The following is a 14,159-nucleotide window of genomic DNA, read 5'->3' as shown; positions in this document are numbered from 1 at the left end:
AATGAATAGCTTTGTTGCCTGTTTGATAATACAGGAAACAAAATCATACCCGACCCAGCTCGAGTTTAACTGAAAATACGGTCACTGGGGATGGCAGAATTAGGGCAACGTGGCGGGTAGGGTTGCTACTTGAAAATACACTAAAATCACAATGGATGAACCTAAGAAGATGATCTCATCCAAATCATTGGCTAAAAGCAAGATCATCACCCCATGCCTGTTTTAGCATAAAGCAGTGCTCTCTTGTGCCCCGCAATTGTTCTGCAGGATTTACATCAGCGAAGATTACATGAACTTCCAAGATAATGATATATATAGGAGAGCACCATGTTTGGTCATGAAAAACTAGCGTACTTTTTGCAGTTCTGCTTTCTTCAAAAGACAGGTCTACATAGGAGGCCTTCGCTTATGCTTCAGCTTGGCCAGACAATTTTGATGATAGTATTCCTAGAGCCTCTACTCTAATCAATTGATACATTTTAACCAGTACGAACAGCAAACATGAAACAGCTCTAACACCAATCCCAAAACAAAAACCATGATCATTATCTGATATATATCAAATCAATTGCACCCAACATGCATATTCCCAGCTAGTCGATGCTATATACCAGAATGACCAGTTTAGCAAACTTGGAAGATTTGTTTCCTCAAGTGGCTAGTTAGTACAGTTACTTCATCCTAAAACAAGTACTAAATTCTTGCCAGTGTATGCCAAAAACATTTGAAGAGACAACTTCCTCGTGACCAATAGCTTTTAGCAAGGGTCTGTAGAGGGTCATACCTCATTCTTTAATGAACATTTTTCTGAACTCATCATTTGACTTTGGTTTCTCATGTCCTTCTTCCACTGTTTTCGACTTGTTTGCAGACAAGCCAAGTGTCCTAACATTTCTTGGCACTGCGAATATGTTCTTCCCCTTGAACTGGATGTTGTCATCTGACTTGAGAGTAGCAGTCTGAGGAGCCTCCTGTGATCCTGATGCATTGTGTGTATCAACATACTCTTTGGATGCAGATTCCCAATTGTGCCTTCTTCGGTCACTAGCAAAAGCTGCAGATTAAGTTCATACGTTATTGTTCAAAGTAAAAGAATCAACATCAGAAAATGGAATGTGCACTTGCACGCATGGAGGCACAAGTAGTGGAGGTCATTACTATCCTACTCAAGAGACACAAGGAGCAATTATTATTCAACTGATGTGACTTCAATTATTTTAAGTGACTCTTGAGCAGAAGGCTAGTGGCTGATCCCTATAACTTTTTTCTAGGGTATTCTATGCATGTTTAAGGCCTATTTCTGAGGGTACAGATTTAGAGACTTGGAGATTTAGAACTTTGGTTTCACAGAACTCCTACACTAGCAATTATAGTCCTTGTCAAACTCTGTCAAACTCAGAATGTATTGTTTATATCTCAACTTCCTTGATCAGGCTGATTCTAAGGTTGCATGAAATTATAAAAAATTTTAAAAAAAAATGTGGTTTAATTTGAGCTTCAATATTAATAAAGCTTGCTCTTTAGACTATTCCAAGGTTCTAATGTTGGGCTGGATTTAAATAAATACCATTTGACAGTCGCTTTAAGCAATATGCAAATCTATAAATATTTGCTTATTGTTTTTTATAGTTTAATTTTGGCTCAATATTTATAAAGATTACTCTTTATAGTTAATACTATTCCAAGTTTGTAATGTTGAAAAGGATACAACACCATTTGACAGTTTGCTTTGAGCATATGCAATTTATACATAATTGCTTATTGTTGCAGGTTGCTAGTTTATAACCCTAAGTTCTCCCAGTATAATCTAATAACCTGAGGACAGCATGACCTTGAGTATAAAGTGTTCAGAAACTAACTACAGAACTCCCTTTAAGCTTAATAACTTGCTGTAGTGGATGTGCACCCAAAGAGAGTAATAGATGTTATGCAGAACATACCTTGTTCCCTGGGAACTCTACGACCATCTCTTCGGTTCTGTTTTGGATCTGACCGGGCAATGCTCAGCCTCTTCCCAAATAACATCTGTTTGTTCTTTGTTATAGCTGCAGCAAGGTGTTCGTCATCCACAAAATCCACATAAGCTAGTCCCTTCACAAAGTCAACATAGGAGATTGAGCATCCGAAAGCAATTGTCAATAAAATGATGCAAAATATACCATCATGAGTATCGCATGATGAATTTTCACTAAACCTTCTGCTTCATGCATATGATCTACTACATATTCTTTGTGACTGATGTAAGAAGCATTTCCAGTGTATGGGATATCTAAATTCTGGAATTTTTTTAAAAAAGACAGAGAATAAAAGAATCCTCTTTTCTTGCTAAACAGTATAGAAATATGCCTAGATAAAAGTTTGGCTAAGTTCAAAAATGAAAAAAAAAAAAGATAGGTATTTCCACCAACTGGCAATCACATGATAAGGCACATGTTAAAATCAACTGATTCAGATTTTCAGCCTGTGATCTGTAGTGCCTAACCAGACTTGTGCCTTCCACAAAATTCACCAAGAGAACCCTGAATGTTCCAATAAGAGAATTGATAAGCTATGTGAAAGCAAAAGGGAGAACAATAAAACCTTTCAAAAGCTTGAAAAGAATGTAATGCCATTAACAGTAGGTTGCTATGAGAAACAAAGTTGATCTCCTTGCATTAGGCCACATTCTAGGGTGTGCTTTTTTTCTATTTTTCTTTAGTTCAATTGAACAAGAAGCACAGAGAATCCAAGTCTTAACTAAGATCTTTGATATGGAACATTCAACTGAATTACCAAAGTGCACTTCCCATAACAGCTGAAGTGGCCAGTATCTTATATATCTCTGAAAGCACATAAAGGAAGTCCAGGGGAAAAGGAAAAGCAGAAATGACATGGGGGGAACATGCATGCCTCCTTTGCTTGCGTGTGTGTGTGTGTGTGTGTGTGTGTGTGTTAGAGAGGGAGGGAGGGAGGGAGAGAGACCCTTGATTTTCCAGTATTTCTGTCATGCAAAATTCTAATAGAGGCCACCCCTCCAACATCACTGAAGAATTTACGTATATCTTCAGAATTTGCCTGCAAAAGTTGTCAACATTGAAATTATAAGTTCCCATCCCCATGTGTCAAAAACAAGATAAGGTCCTCCTTATTCAGGGCACTGGTAGGAGGGGAGGAGGTAGTTTACTTGCCTTGAAATGGATATTTGAGATAAACACAGTGCACTGGTCTGTATAGCCTTTTGTTCTTACAACGTCAGAACCTTTCATTTGTTTTTCATCAGGGGCGCTGTCTGTCTTTTCAAGATCAATTTTGGCCTCCTGGGCCTCATTTACTTCATATTTCTGCAACTGATCTTTATCCTCATACCCCTTCTTTTGAGTTTGGGCTGTTTGTTTTTGCCGCTTTGCTGGAGACTCTTTGTCACTAGCTGTTGAACCACCCTTTCTCTTTTCACGAGCAATTTTCTTCCCAGATACCTCACTCTGATCTGTTGATGCTTTTGTTTCCTGTTGTATCCTATACAACTTCAGCTCTTCTAGACGAGGAGTAACCTGAGAAAGGAGAGAGGCAAAAAATTTATCTTTGTAAAAAACTGTTAAACAAACATGCTTCCAGGCAAGATATGCAAGTTAAGATTGCATCAAGTTACATAGGGCACAACATTTTTTATTCACTTCTGAATTCAAGTGCAACAACTATTCCCAATTACTCAGTAGTATGAAATGGCTATTAACCGCCACACTGATGCTCTGAAGTTTAGCTGTTGTGAAGTCCCTCAAGCCATCCAATCCAGCTACTCCATGGCCAATATAAGACATGTATTTGGTCATATACTGGTAGGATAGTAAATAATTTCAAAATACATCAAACTATCTGCAACCCATGAACTCTAAGAATCTACAAATATTAAAGCCTTATGGATGAAAAGATAGAACCAAAAAGAAAACAAGAATGAAAAAGATAAAAAATGAACCTCATTCAAAAATTTAAAGAAGGTTCCAGGAAAGTTATGGACAGGAAGCATTCAGCAACTAAGATAAGTTTCTCAACGTCATGGATTTCTCCATGACCACAACGTTTCACTCCATCAAAGGCTTGCTATTCCTTCCAATTACAGTCAAAAAGCATCTGGTAATGATTTAACCTTGAGTTACTTGGGTCGCCAATACAACACATTCTCCCCAGTCCAGAATCGCACCACAACTCTTTGAATCATGTCTTGCTGGCTAGACAAATTATCAACAATAGTGCCTGCCATTATTGCATACAGTGGATAAAATGCACGACAATAGCCTGTCACTCAACAGAATCACAACAGCTCCCATTTATGTAGCAACATTATAATCATTAAATTTCTTCATGGGGAGTTCCTCACACAAGATATCCAAACTTAACAATACTCATCTCCAACCTCCAATCTTAGATACAGTATGTGGAGCAAAATAAGCACACACATTTGCTTTCATGCCCATCTGTTATGTCTTGGCATATGTCATAACTATCACTTTTTCCCAAGAAAGTCTCTCTGAACAACTAATTTCCAAAGCCATTTTCCGTGAAAAACAACCCAAGTCTTGTCAACCTCAACCTCAACCACCAACATCAGTAGGAGAGGATGCTTTACCTGAAGTACCAAGTCAAATTGTTGGAAAACTAGTTAATGCTCCATTCTATTTGAAGAAAGATCTGTGCTTTACTCATTTATCAGCTATCAAAATTGGGGCGTGAAAAGGTGACACAGAATGGAGGAAGACAAGACAAAATTTTCTCAGAAATAATATTTTGGCTTTCACTCTCCTCTCTGTTCTAACTCCAAAAGATCCCAGGATGAATATGGTTGCTCAACCTAATGGAAGCACATCAATTGGAAAGATCCATTTATATAAAAAATGCACTATATATGCACATTGAGTATATTAAACAATAAATTTCATCATATATATCAAAAGAAAGTTGCACCTTCTGTATAGCATGGTCAAAATCTTCTAGTGTACCAAACTCCTCTTCAAATCGCAACCAGGAATGGCAAATGTCCTGAATGATTCTGTTAATTAGGAAAGGAAAATATCATCTAATCCAAAATGCAGCATACAGATATTGAGCAAAACATCACAAGTCAGAGATCCAAAACAACATTGTCAACCAACAGAATATGAATATCCTAGGTTCCACCATGTTAGATTTACAATAAAACATAGCTAATCGAAAAATGTTAAGCAACACAATTGGTCTTATCTTTTATGCCTTAAATTGTGTGTGCAAGGCTTAACATTTTCACACTCGCATGCAGAGTTTCAATTCAAGGTCCTTTGGCCTATGCTACAAAGTAAGCCCTTGAAAATGATGCTCCTTGTTTCAAACCCAAAATCACAACACTTCTCGCAAAAGGGTTCCAAATGGCTAACAGGCAATTTCTTTCGGAGTCCCGACTCAAGAAATATATGTATCAGCATCTTTTTTAAGTGATTAGAATTTGTAACTTTTCAAGACATGTTATTGCCTAATGCAATTCTTTATTAAGGAGCATGGCATTGACAACAAATGTAATAAGATTTTAGGAAAACAGAGAACATGACAATCAGATACAACCGTGTGCAACACTTCCATTTAAATTTATAATATAACTCACTGCAGTTAACCTGAACAACCACTTCCTTATGAGGAGACCATGATTTATTTCCCTTCAGAATATTATACAGCATAATTAGTCTTACCAAAATTTCATTATTTGTACTTTTCAACCAGCAAGCAATTACCCAATTCCGTGATTCCATTTCACAGATGATGGCAAATAGATAGGCCAATGTTTGGATACAATATGAGCTAAAACCATCTAGCCTTCTCTTGATTTGATAAGGCCAAGAAAGAAATTAGTGGTTTCTTTTTCATGGTTTCGACGCATCAACTATAGATTTTGGTTTACTGGATCTTTTATATGGCATTTAGTGGCTGGTAAGGCAAGACATGCAATGTTTCATCGGTAGGCCTAGTTAAACTAGGGTTAATTTAATTGTCAATTTATGTCTTCTTTCATCAAAATTCAAGGGTATATTGCCTAATTGTCAAGTCTAGATTCTCCTAGGAAATGAGTTAGCTGAAGGTCCGAGTACTCTTATATATTTTCCAACATAGAATCTTAATCTCTTCCAGATGAAGAAAAGTCAAACAGATTTCAGTAAGAGTATGAATCATTTTTTATTTCAACATTAACTTTGCTTGTGATTGCATTCTGCTCCTCCATGTGCAATGGAGAAAAGATAATACAATAGGCTTCATTGTTTCTATGAATTGCACCTTCACTGTTTAGAAAATAAACAAGCAAACTACTAATGCTAACAAATATGTATGTTTACGAAACAAAAAAAAACATCACAGCACAAAAGAAATGAAGAAAAAACCAATATACCTCTGAACCTGTCCCAGGAAATCTTTTGCTATAGCATCGCTTGTATATGGACCTAGCTTCACTTATGTGACCTGATTCAGTTTCCATTGCTATAAAACCCTGCCAAGCTTCCAACATTGAGCCACTGCAAAAGGAATTAAAAAAGCATTACATTAAATTAAAGAATATGGAAGACAACTAGAACTAAATAAAACAACTTTGGTAAAACTAGATGAATAGAATATATGGTCTGCCTGATCTTAAGCAAGCTCTCCCAAACTCGGCGAGCTGCAACTAAATCTTTTCCCAAATTCATCTCTAGACGACCCCAGTAGGCATACAGTTGCAGCAAACCATCTGTGTTTTTCAGGTGGGGTGACAGGTAATCTGAGGCATGCTGGATGGAAAATAATTCAGTATTAGGATTAAAATTGAATGAATGCAACTACATAACTACTTGCTCCAAAATGTATAAAGAATACAAAATATAGAGAATTCACCACCACCACTCACATTATCTACTTATACACAAATAATCCCAGATTGTACTGTTAAAAATTAGAATAAAGATCTCTGTAAATCTTGAAGCATCAAAATCAATCTTTTTGTATGGTTTGGAGGGAGGCAGATTGAACTTGGGCATGCTAACGGTCAGGACCTCAGGCTTGAGTCTTCTACTATTTGACCAATACCTCGAGTTAAAACAATCCAAAGTAATTGACTTGAGAGTACTATGGAAGCGCATATAAGCACCGCCTGCTTCTTTGATTCTGGAAACAACAGTGGATACCCTCCAAGAAAAAAGCAGGTGTGCTAAGAAAAACAATGAACAGGTCAAGCAATCTTATGATGGAAAGGGGTAGGGAGATTGAACTTGAGCATGCTAACACCCAAGACCTTGAGCTTGATTTTTCTACTATTTGACCAATGCCTCAACAGCTAAGCAATTCAAACCGTCTTAAGAGGATCTTACTGAGGCTCATATAAGCAACACTTGGATATCTAATACTTGAAAGAACAATATGTACCTACCATCCACAGAAAATGCATTGAAACAAGGCGTGTAAAAAAAACAACGAACGGACAAATTGAACCAGTGCTAGTAAAAATAAAAAACTGAACCAAGAAAAGAAAATAAAAAAGGTTAAAAACTGGTTAGTTCCATTCTTTACTCTAATTTCTACTTCTTGGTAGGTTACAAAAACCAAATTGGTAGCCCCGAAAACCATATGTTAATGCAAAAAAAAAAAATTATTAATTTTTAAAAGCATATTTTAACTTCTGGGCTTTATTTATGTTAACCAAAAAAGTTTATCCACAAAAAGTGATGCAAGCTTTCTTTACTCACTCTGACATGATTCACATATATTGTATTTTTGAATGTTTAGTCCATGTTGTATTAAATTAATGGTTAGGATTCAAGCATGAAATGAATTATGATTCACGTACATTTAATTACAAATCCTTAAGTCCAAGTGGTATTATATTAAGGGTTATGATTTGGGAGAAAAATGAATTCAAATCTCCTTCATGTGTATACAGTGAGCATACAGAAGCTGCCAAGCTTAAAAAGAAAAGGAAAGCATACACAAACAGCTCAATAGCATCAATACCTAGCTAGCTAGTATAAGGAACAGAGAGAAGTCTCTTTTCAGATCAAGTTACAGGATGAAGCTTAGACCCCACTACCTCGAACCGTAATGTAGCCACAGACAATTCAAGGTAACAATTGATTGAACCCTCACTCATAAGTAGACATATTCTTGGTGAGTCAAAACATTTCTCCAATGTCTTACTGATGTAGCAGACCAAGGTAAGAATATGAATAGAACAAAGATGTAGCTCGGCCAAATATATAGACTAAAAAAGACACCGATGCAATCTTTAAATTCTGCACCTAATAACAAAATTTTACATGTTATTTTTGGTAAGGTGGGCTAGAAGCTTGGAGAATAGTTTATACATAGGCTAGGTTATGATTTTTTAAAAGTTATAGCTTTCCTTGTATTTGTAACATACTAGGCAATTCTATAAAAAGGAAAAGGAAATAAGAAGTAAAAGCATAATAAACAAAATGTTTATACAAACCTGAAAAGTTTCCCTTATTAATGCAAAATCCAAGACACCATTCACTTCACCACCACATTCGATCCTCCTCCTCAAACCATGTACTCGTGTTAGAAACAAATCCAAGTACTGAAACAAATAAAAGTCACTGAATAAACAAAGAAAACCGATGCAAACAGGAAACAATGACACTAGGACATTAAAAAAAGGAATTAGATCAACTTGTCCTTTTATTTTTCCCCCAGTCTGCAATATATTCTTACAAGTCTAATTATTCCAAATTTTTCCTGTGATATAAAGCTATTCTCCAATCTATCATTTTATCAAATATTCTCATCAAAACTAACTTAACTGCCGTCACATGAGCAATTCAAATTTCACTCCATTTATTATATAAAAAATGAAAAAAAAGAAGAATTTTTAAAATCACACAACAATAATTTTTTTAGAAAAAAATTAGTAAATCAAGTTGAGTTTGTATTTCTCATGTTAGGGCATTTTTTAGGTTTGCATGAAAATATTTACCAGAAGTATAGATTGGAGAATAACCTACAATACAAGGACAAATTGGGAGCAACTAGACTTGTAGGGATAGATTGGAAACCACACCCACATTATGAGGAGCTTTTCATAAATGTACCTCTTCAATTGTTGAAAAAATACATTGTAGGGACTTTTCAAAAACCTGAAATCATGAAAGAAATCAAATGAGTAACTTAAAGAACATATTTTAATACTGCATATTTATAATATGCACGGATAAGAATCAACACGCAACAAATTGCTAGAATTTTATTGTCATTAGATACAGATGGAAAGAGACATCATCTGTCATGTGAAGCTAAAGGGATGGGGGAGACAAATGATTTGGCTGGCAACACTTGTACTAAAAAAACACTGCATCAAAAAGAAATCCATTCAAAAAGTATATGGTTGGAACTAAGGTTGATAAGAGAAGCATACAGAAGATATCTCCTTTTCAGGAGCACGCCCGCGTTCCAAGGAAAGCATATACTGAACCCAAAGCTCTCCTATCCAGGGACAATTTTTTGTTGCCCTGGAATAAACATCCCTCAGAACATTTCCTACCTGGAAAAGGGACAAAGTGTGTAAATAATCTACAGAATTGGAAGATGGAAAAACTTGAGAATAGAGAAATTCAAGGACAACCTTCAAGGTCCTGTCCAAATAGCGAGTATAATCAAGCCATAGATCACTTGATATAGGAAAGTCAGCCAATGCACGCTCATATAAAACTTGAACCCGTGCTGGATCGCCCACAGACTTTTCAAATTTTAAGTAGTTCTGCAAAACAATAAAAACATGAGCTTCCTTTGGAAAATAAAAAATACCACAATAAAAACAGGGGACCTTAATAAATTGAGGCTCTAAGGAAAAGCAGGCAAAAAGGAAAAAATCTTGCTATAACCAGAATGACCAAACTGCAGTTAAAAGTAAATGAACTTCAAATTCAAGGAATAATGCAAGAAAAATTTTGGGAAAAAAATGATGCAAAAGGAAAAGTACAAGTAGGATGTCCCCAATGAGCTATTAATTATCAAAAGCTCTGTTAAATTATAACAGTTGTCCTACATACCATGAAATTTTGAAATTTCTCGGTATCAGATATATTCTGCATAGAAATCTGTTCTTCATGCTGAGCACGAGCATTATAAGCTTCCATGGCCTTTTGGTATGCTGAGGCAAGATGAGAAGGTATACCATCAACTTCACTAGATTTGGCATCAAGATCAATCCCTTGTTCCACCTCCCAAGCCTTGTACGCAAGGAGTGTTGACCTCAAGTTAACAAGTGGAACAGACAATTGGCGGTGGAAAATATTTCGAATGCGTTGGACCTGTAATTCCTTTGCCTACAAACAAGAATTTGAACTCTTAAATGTATGTTAGAAGACTCATAAAGCTAATTACTTAACATAAGATACCACTAATTCCATAAAACTAGCTTTAAAAATGTCTCTCTGTGAACCTGCTTCACAACAAACTGCTTCAGGGGATATAAAGCAAATTTAGAAACTTAAGAATTTGGATTTATTTAGAATTCATCTGTTGGCAGAATCTGGACTTAGAAATTGTATCTGCTGGGTCCAAGGTAAAGGCCCTTTCATGCTATGAGGCAACATGAGTTAAGCATTGACACTATCATCGGGTTGAAAATACATCAGCTATATCAACTATCAAGTTCCATCAATTAATTCCAATCTTTGCAGCTTTCTTGTGATCTCATGCAGACCTGTACCATGTTCTTGACTAGGTCTTTAGAGCTCCAATAAGATAGAGGAATGTTGTGTGACGTGGTTGATTCAAACAAGGTGAAGAGCAAGAAGACATATCAACGAACTCTTTTCACAAGCAATTCTTATCAGGCTAGGTCATATTTATCAAGTTAGCTGCAAGGACAGCTTCTCAGGTCATGTTGCAGTAGAAAATAAAGGTTCAAGGGTTTACTCAAAAATCTTGACGGGGATTAATTTGCTCAGGCGGTTTAAGACATGCCTAATCAGCACCCTTTTTTTCTTCTTTTTTCCCATGTATCACAGTTGTTTAGAGAAGTTAATAAAAAAAATCTACGATGCACAATTCCAAGCTCCAAGATGAATGTTGTCCAACTTAAACACAATACATCTATGCTCTTAGACCAAGCAAACAGAAAGGACATGTAATGAATTATACAAAAGAAAAAAAAAGATCCAGTGAATACAAATGAAAATTTGGCAGCTAAGGATATGGGCACTTTAGATATCACATGCGAGCAAAACAAACTGGAAACTGGATATAGACAGTTAATTCCAACCTTGATGTCATTCTCATCAATGGTGTGCAGTACCACCTGTTCAAATTCCCTGTACAATTCCCAAATTTTGTTTCCTTCAGCAACATGCAAACCAGCAGCAGTAAGAGCACGCTCAAAGAGATTCCGGGCCTTTGAAATGCCATCAGGAGAACATTCTCGCACTGAAGGATCATGTTCTTGTATGTAATTCAAATAGTCACACCAAAGAGAAACAGACTGCATTGAAAAATGGTACAGTCAACTGCGTCAATTTTTGAAGCAATGAGCTTCAGAACACATGCCATTAGTTAATATGTAAAGACAATCACACAACGAATTAAATCCATGAAACCATCAGCTTCAATTTTCTTAAATTAATAATACTGGAATTTATTTTTATATTTTCTTCTTTTAGCTGAGAAAGCCATGCAAAAATGACAAAAGTTGAATAAACACAAGGTCTATTTATCTTATAAAAGCTTGCCAATGAAAATAAGCAGGGATATCTAAACAAATCATAGATAATTCTATAAAACTAAATTATCTGCAAACAACACAACAACATAATGGTCCTGATTCCTGAGAGCACAGCATTCGTTTTTTCAAAATTTAACTATTATCCTATGTGTTTCTTCCATTATCAAACAATAGCCGTTCTATGAATGCACACTATATATAGTAGTAGAGCATCAGAGCACCAAAAGTCCTGAAAACATTTAAAAAACAAAATAACACCCTAAAGTATTACTAAAAGAGTTTAACAAGAACACACCAGATAATCAAACACTCCACGGTCATAAATCTTCTCAACCCCCGCGAAACCCTCTGGCCTGAAAAAAATAAATCAATCAATGAATCAACTCAACAACCACCAGCAACAATCAATAAAGCATAAAAAAATAGTCATTGAAAATACAGAAACAACAATATTACCCAGAAATAGAAGCTTCATCTTTAGCCCAATCACGCCACATGTCAGGGCTTAGTGGGAACACATTGTTCATGGCTTCTCTTGCTTGTTTAAGCTTATCTATCTCTCCCATTTTTCTCAACAGTTTTATGTACTAAAAAACAGCAAGCAAGCAGCATCAATGCATACAATAAATTTATTTACTTTACAACTAGAAACTCAGAAAGAAAGAGGGATTAACGTTAATTACTTGAGTATGAGAGTCATAATTGGAGGGGTTACTGGAGAGCTCAGTTTCTAGGGTTTTAAGCTCTTGATTTTGCTGCGATTCGTCTTCTGAGTCGGAATCGGAATCGGAGTCCGACCGAAGTTTGGGGTTCTGAGGTTTGGGGTTCTGAAGTTGGTCTCCGTTGTCGTTGTTGTTATTTTCTTCGTCGTCTAGCTCTTCTTCTAGGGTTTTATCTTCGCTGTCGATCTCCATGGCTGTTTTGAGAATGGAAATGAGGGAGGAGTGGAGTAGCTTTATAATTCTGTCTTGATTTTTAAGTTTAAATATGCAGAAGTAAAAGAGTAAGGATTATATTAAGGACTCGTTTGTTTCCGAAAATGTGGAAAAAAACAATGAAAATTGAATTTCATGGAAAATAGTTTCTTATAAAATAATTTTTTATTTGTTTGTACCATAAGAAATTACTTAGAAATCATTTAAGAAAATGAATTTTTTTAAAAGAATTATTATTTTTTCTTATAATAATACTAGTTTATAATCTGGCATTATATTACAATTCCTATTAAAAAATAATTAGATTATCAAAAACTATTTAAGATTATTATTAAATCCAACTCAGTATATTCATTTTAAAAAATTTTAATTTAACTAAATATTTTAATTTAATTTAAAAATAAAAATTATTACAACCTTATCCAATCAACTTATCTAATTCAAAAACATTACATTTAATTAACAAAAAATTAAAAAATTAAATTAAATTAACATAAAAAATCTCATTAACCAATTTTTTTTTTTGTTTAGCCTTGATTAAAATCAAATAATACGATAATTATCTTGATATAATTTAATCATTATAATCAATCTAAAGTTAATTGAACTTAGTAAAAAAATTATGTGGATGGAATGAAAAAAAATAAAGAAATTGACAAGAAAAAAAATCTTCACTCTACTTCTTAATTAGCTTAGGTTTAAAATTAAAACTTGCAGGAGTTGTGGGTAATTTATCTAATTATATTTAATAAAAAATTTTATCAAAATAAATTTGAAAAAAAAAATATATAAAATTTGTAATGAGAGCTAACACTCACATAAAATTTATTGAACAACAAGTAAAAAAAAAATACAAGGTTACACATATGAAAAATCTTATAAAAAAATTAATATTACAGAAATTTAATATATATAAAATTAAAAAAAAAACCACAAATAAATCATGCATGCCTCTATAAAAATTAAACACACCAAATATCATTTAAAAATAATTACAATCTAATTAAAATATAAACTCAAAATTTATTTTAAAACATATTCATAAATAATACATTATTTAAAAAAAAAATTATAAAACAAAAGGAAAACACACTAGGCATTATAAAGCATCAACCCACATGCAGCCTGCAACACCATATATAAATACAGGCTTTTATTTTTTCAAAAAAATTGAATATATCCTAAATAGTTTTATAAAAAAATATATCCCCTAAAAAACCTAAAATATAGCCATTATAAGAGCTGAAAAAATCAAATTCTTTGTTTTTTTATCTAAAATCTCATTTTCAATCCATTTTAACTCAAAATATTTAAAAATCACTTTATAGATTTTGTTAAACCAATCCATAACCATCAAAAAACTACTTAAAAATCTAAAATTCATCTGAAACAAAAATTATTTCTAAGCTCATATTTGTTGTTTTAGGTATTTTAAAGATTAAAAAAATACTAAGCATAACCCTTTTTATTATATAAAACTTTTTAATAAAAAAATAAATAATTTTGAAGGTCGGAATCTTTCC

At 34.2% G+C, this 14,159-nt stretch overlaps 1 protein-coding gene across 1 annotated transcript; it reads right to left on the bottom strand.

Annotated features, from left to right (window-relative positions):
- Window positions 1–285: 285 nt before the first annotated feature.
- LOC105117736 (squamous cell carcinoma antigen recognized by T-cells 3-like) lies at window positions 286–12,698 on the bottom strand. Its single transcript, XM_011015491.1, has 16 exons — window positions 12,385–12,698; window positions 12,158–12,288; window positions 11,997–12,054; window positions 11,246–11,461; window positions 10,029–10,304; window positions 9,602–9,736; window positions 9,395–9,520; window positions 9,072–9,116; window positions 8,453–8,560; window positions 6,619–6,761; window positions 6,386–6,509; window positions 4,939–5,013; window positions 3,168–3,530; window positions 2,962–3,054; window positions 1,941–2,091; window positions 286–1,054 (listed from the first exon to the last, which is right to left on the bottom strand). Exons 1-16 carry the CDS (start codon window positions 12,613–12,615, stop codon window positions 786–788), a joined length of 2,544 nt encoding a protein of 847 aa, XP_011013793.1. The 5' UTR covers window positions 12,616–12,698; the 3' UTR covers window positions 286–785.
- Between the last annotated feature and the right edge of the window lie 1,461 nt (window positions 12,699–14,159).

This window comes from Populus euphratica, unplaced genomic scaffold, assembly GCF_000495115.2.
Source record: "Populus euphratica unplaced genomic scaffold, PopEup_1.0 scaffold1510.1, whole genome shotgun sequence".
NCBI classification, from domain to species: Eukaryota; Viridiplantae; Streptophyta; class Magnoliopsida; order Malpighiales; family Salicaceae; genus Populus; species Populus euphratica.
Note: the sequence above shows the minus strand (reverse complement) of the source record. Positions and strands in the feature narration are given on the sequence as shown.

Excerpts from the sequence above, each read along its gene's own strand:
- LOC105117736 (XM_011015491.1), bottom strand. The coding sequence starts at position 12,615 with ATGGAGATCGACAGCGAAGATAAAACCCTAGAAGAAGAGCTAGACGAC. Across the intron at positions 9,521-9,601 it reads ATTTGGACAGGACCTTGAAG|GTAGGAAATGTTCTGAGGGA; the intron begins GTTGTCCTTGAA and ends TCCCTTTTCCAG. Across the intron at positions 6,510-6,618 it reads GAGAGCTTGCTTAAGATCAG|TGGCTCAATGTTGGAAGCTT; the intron begins GCAGACCATATA and ends TTCCTTTTGCAG.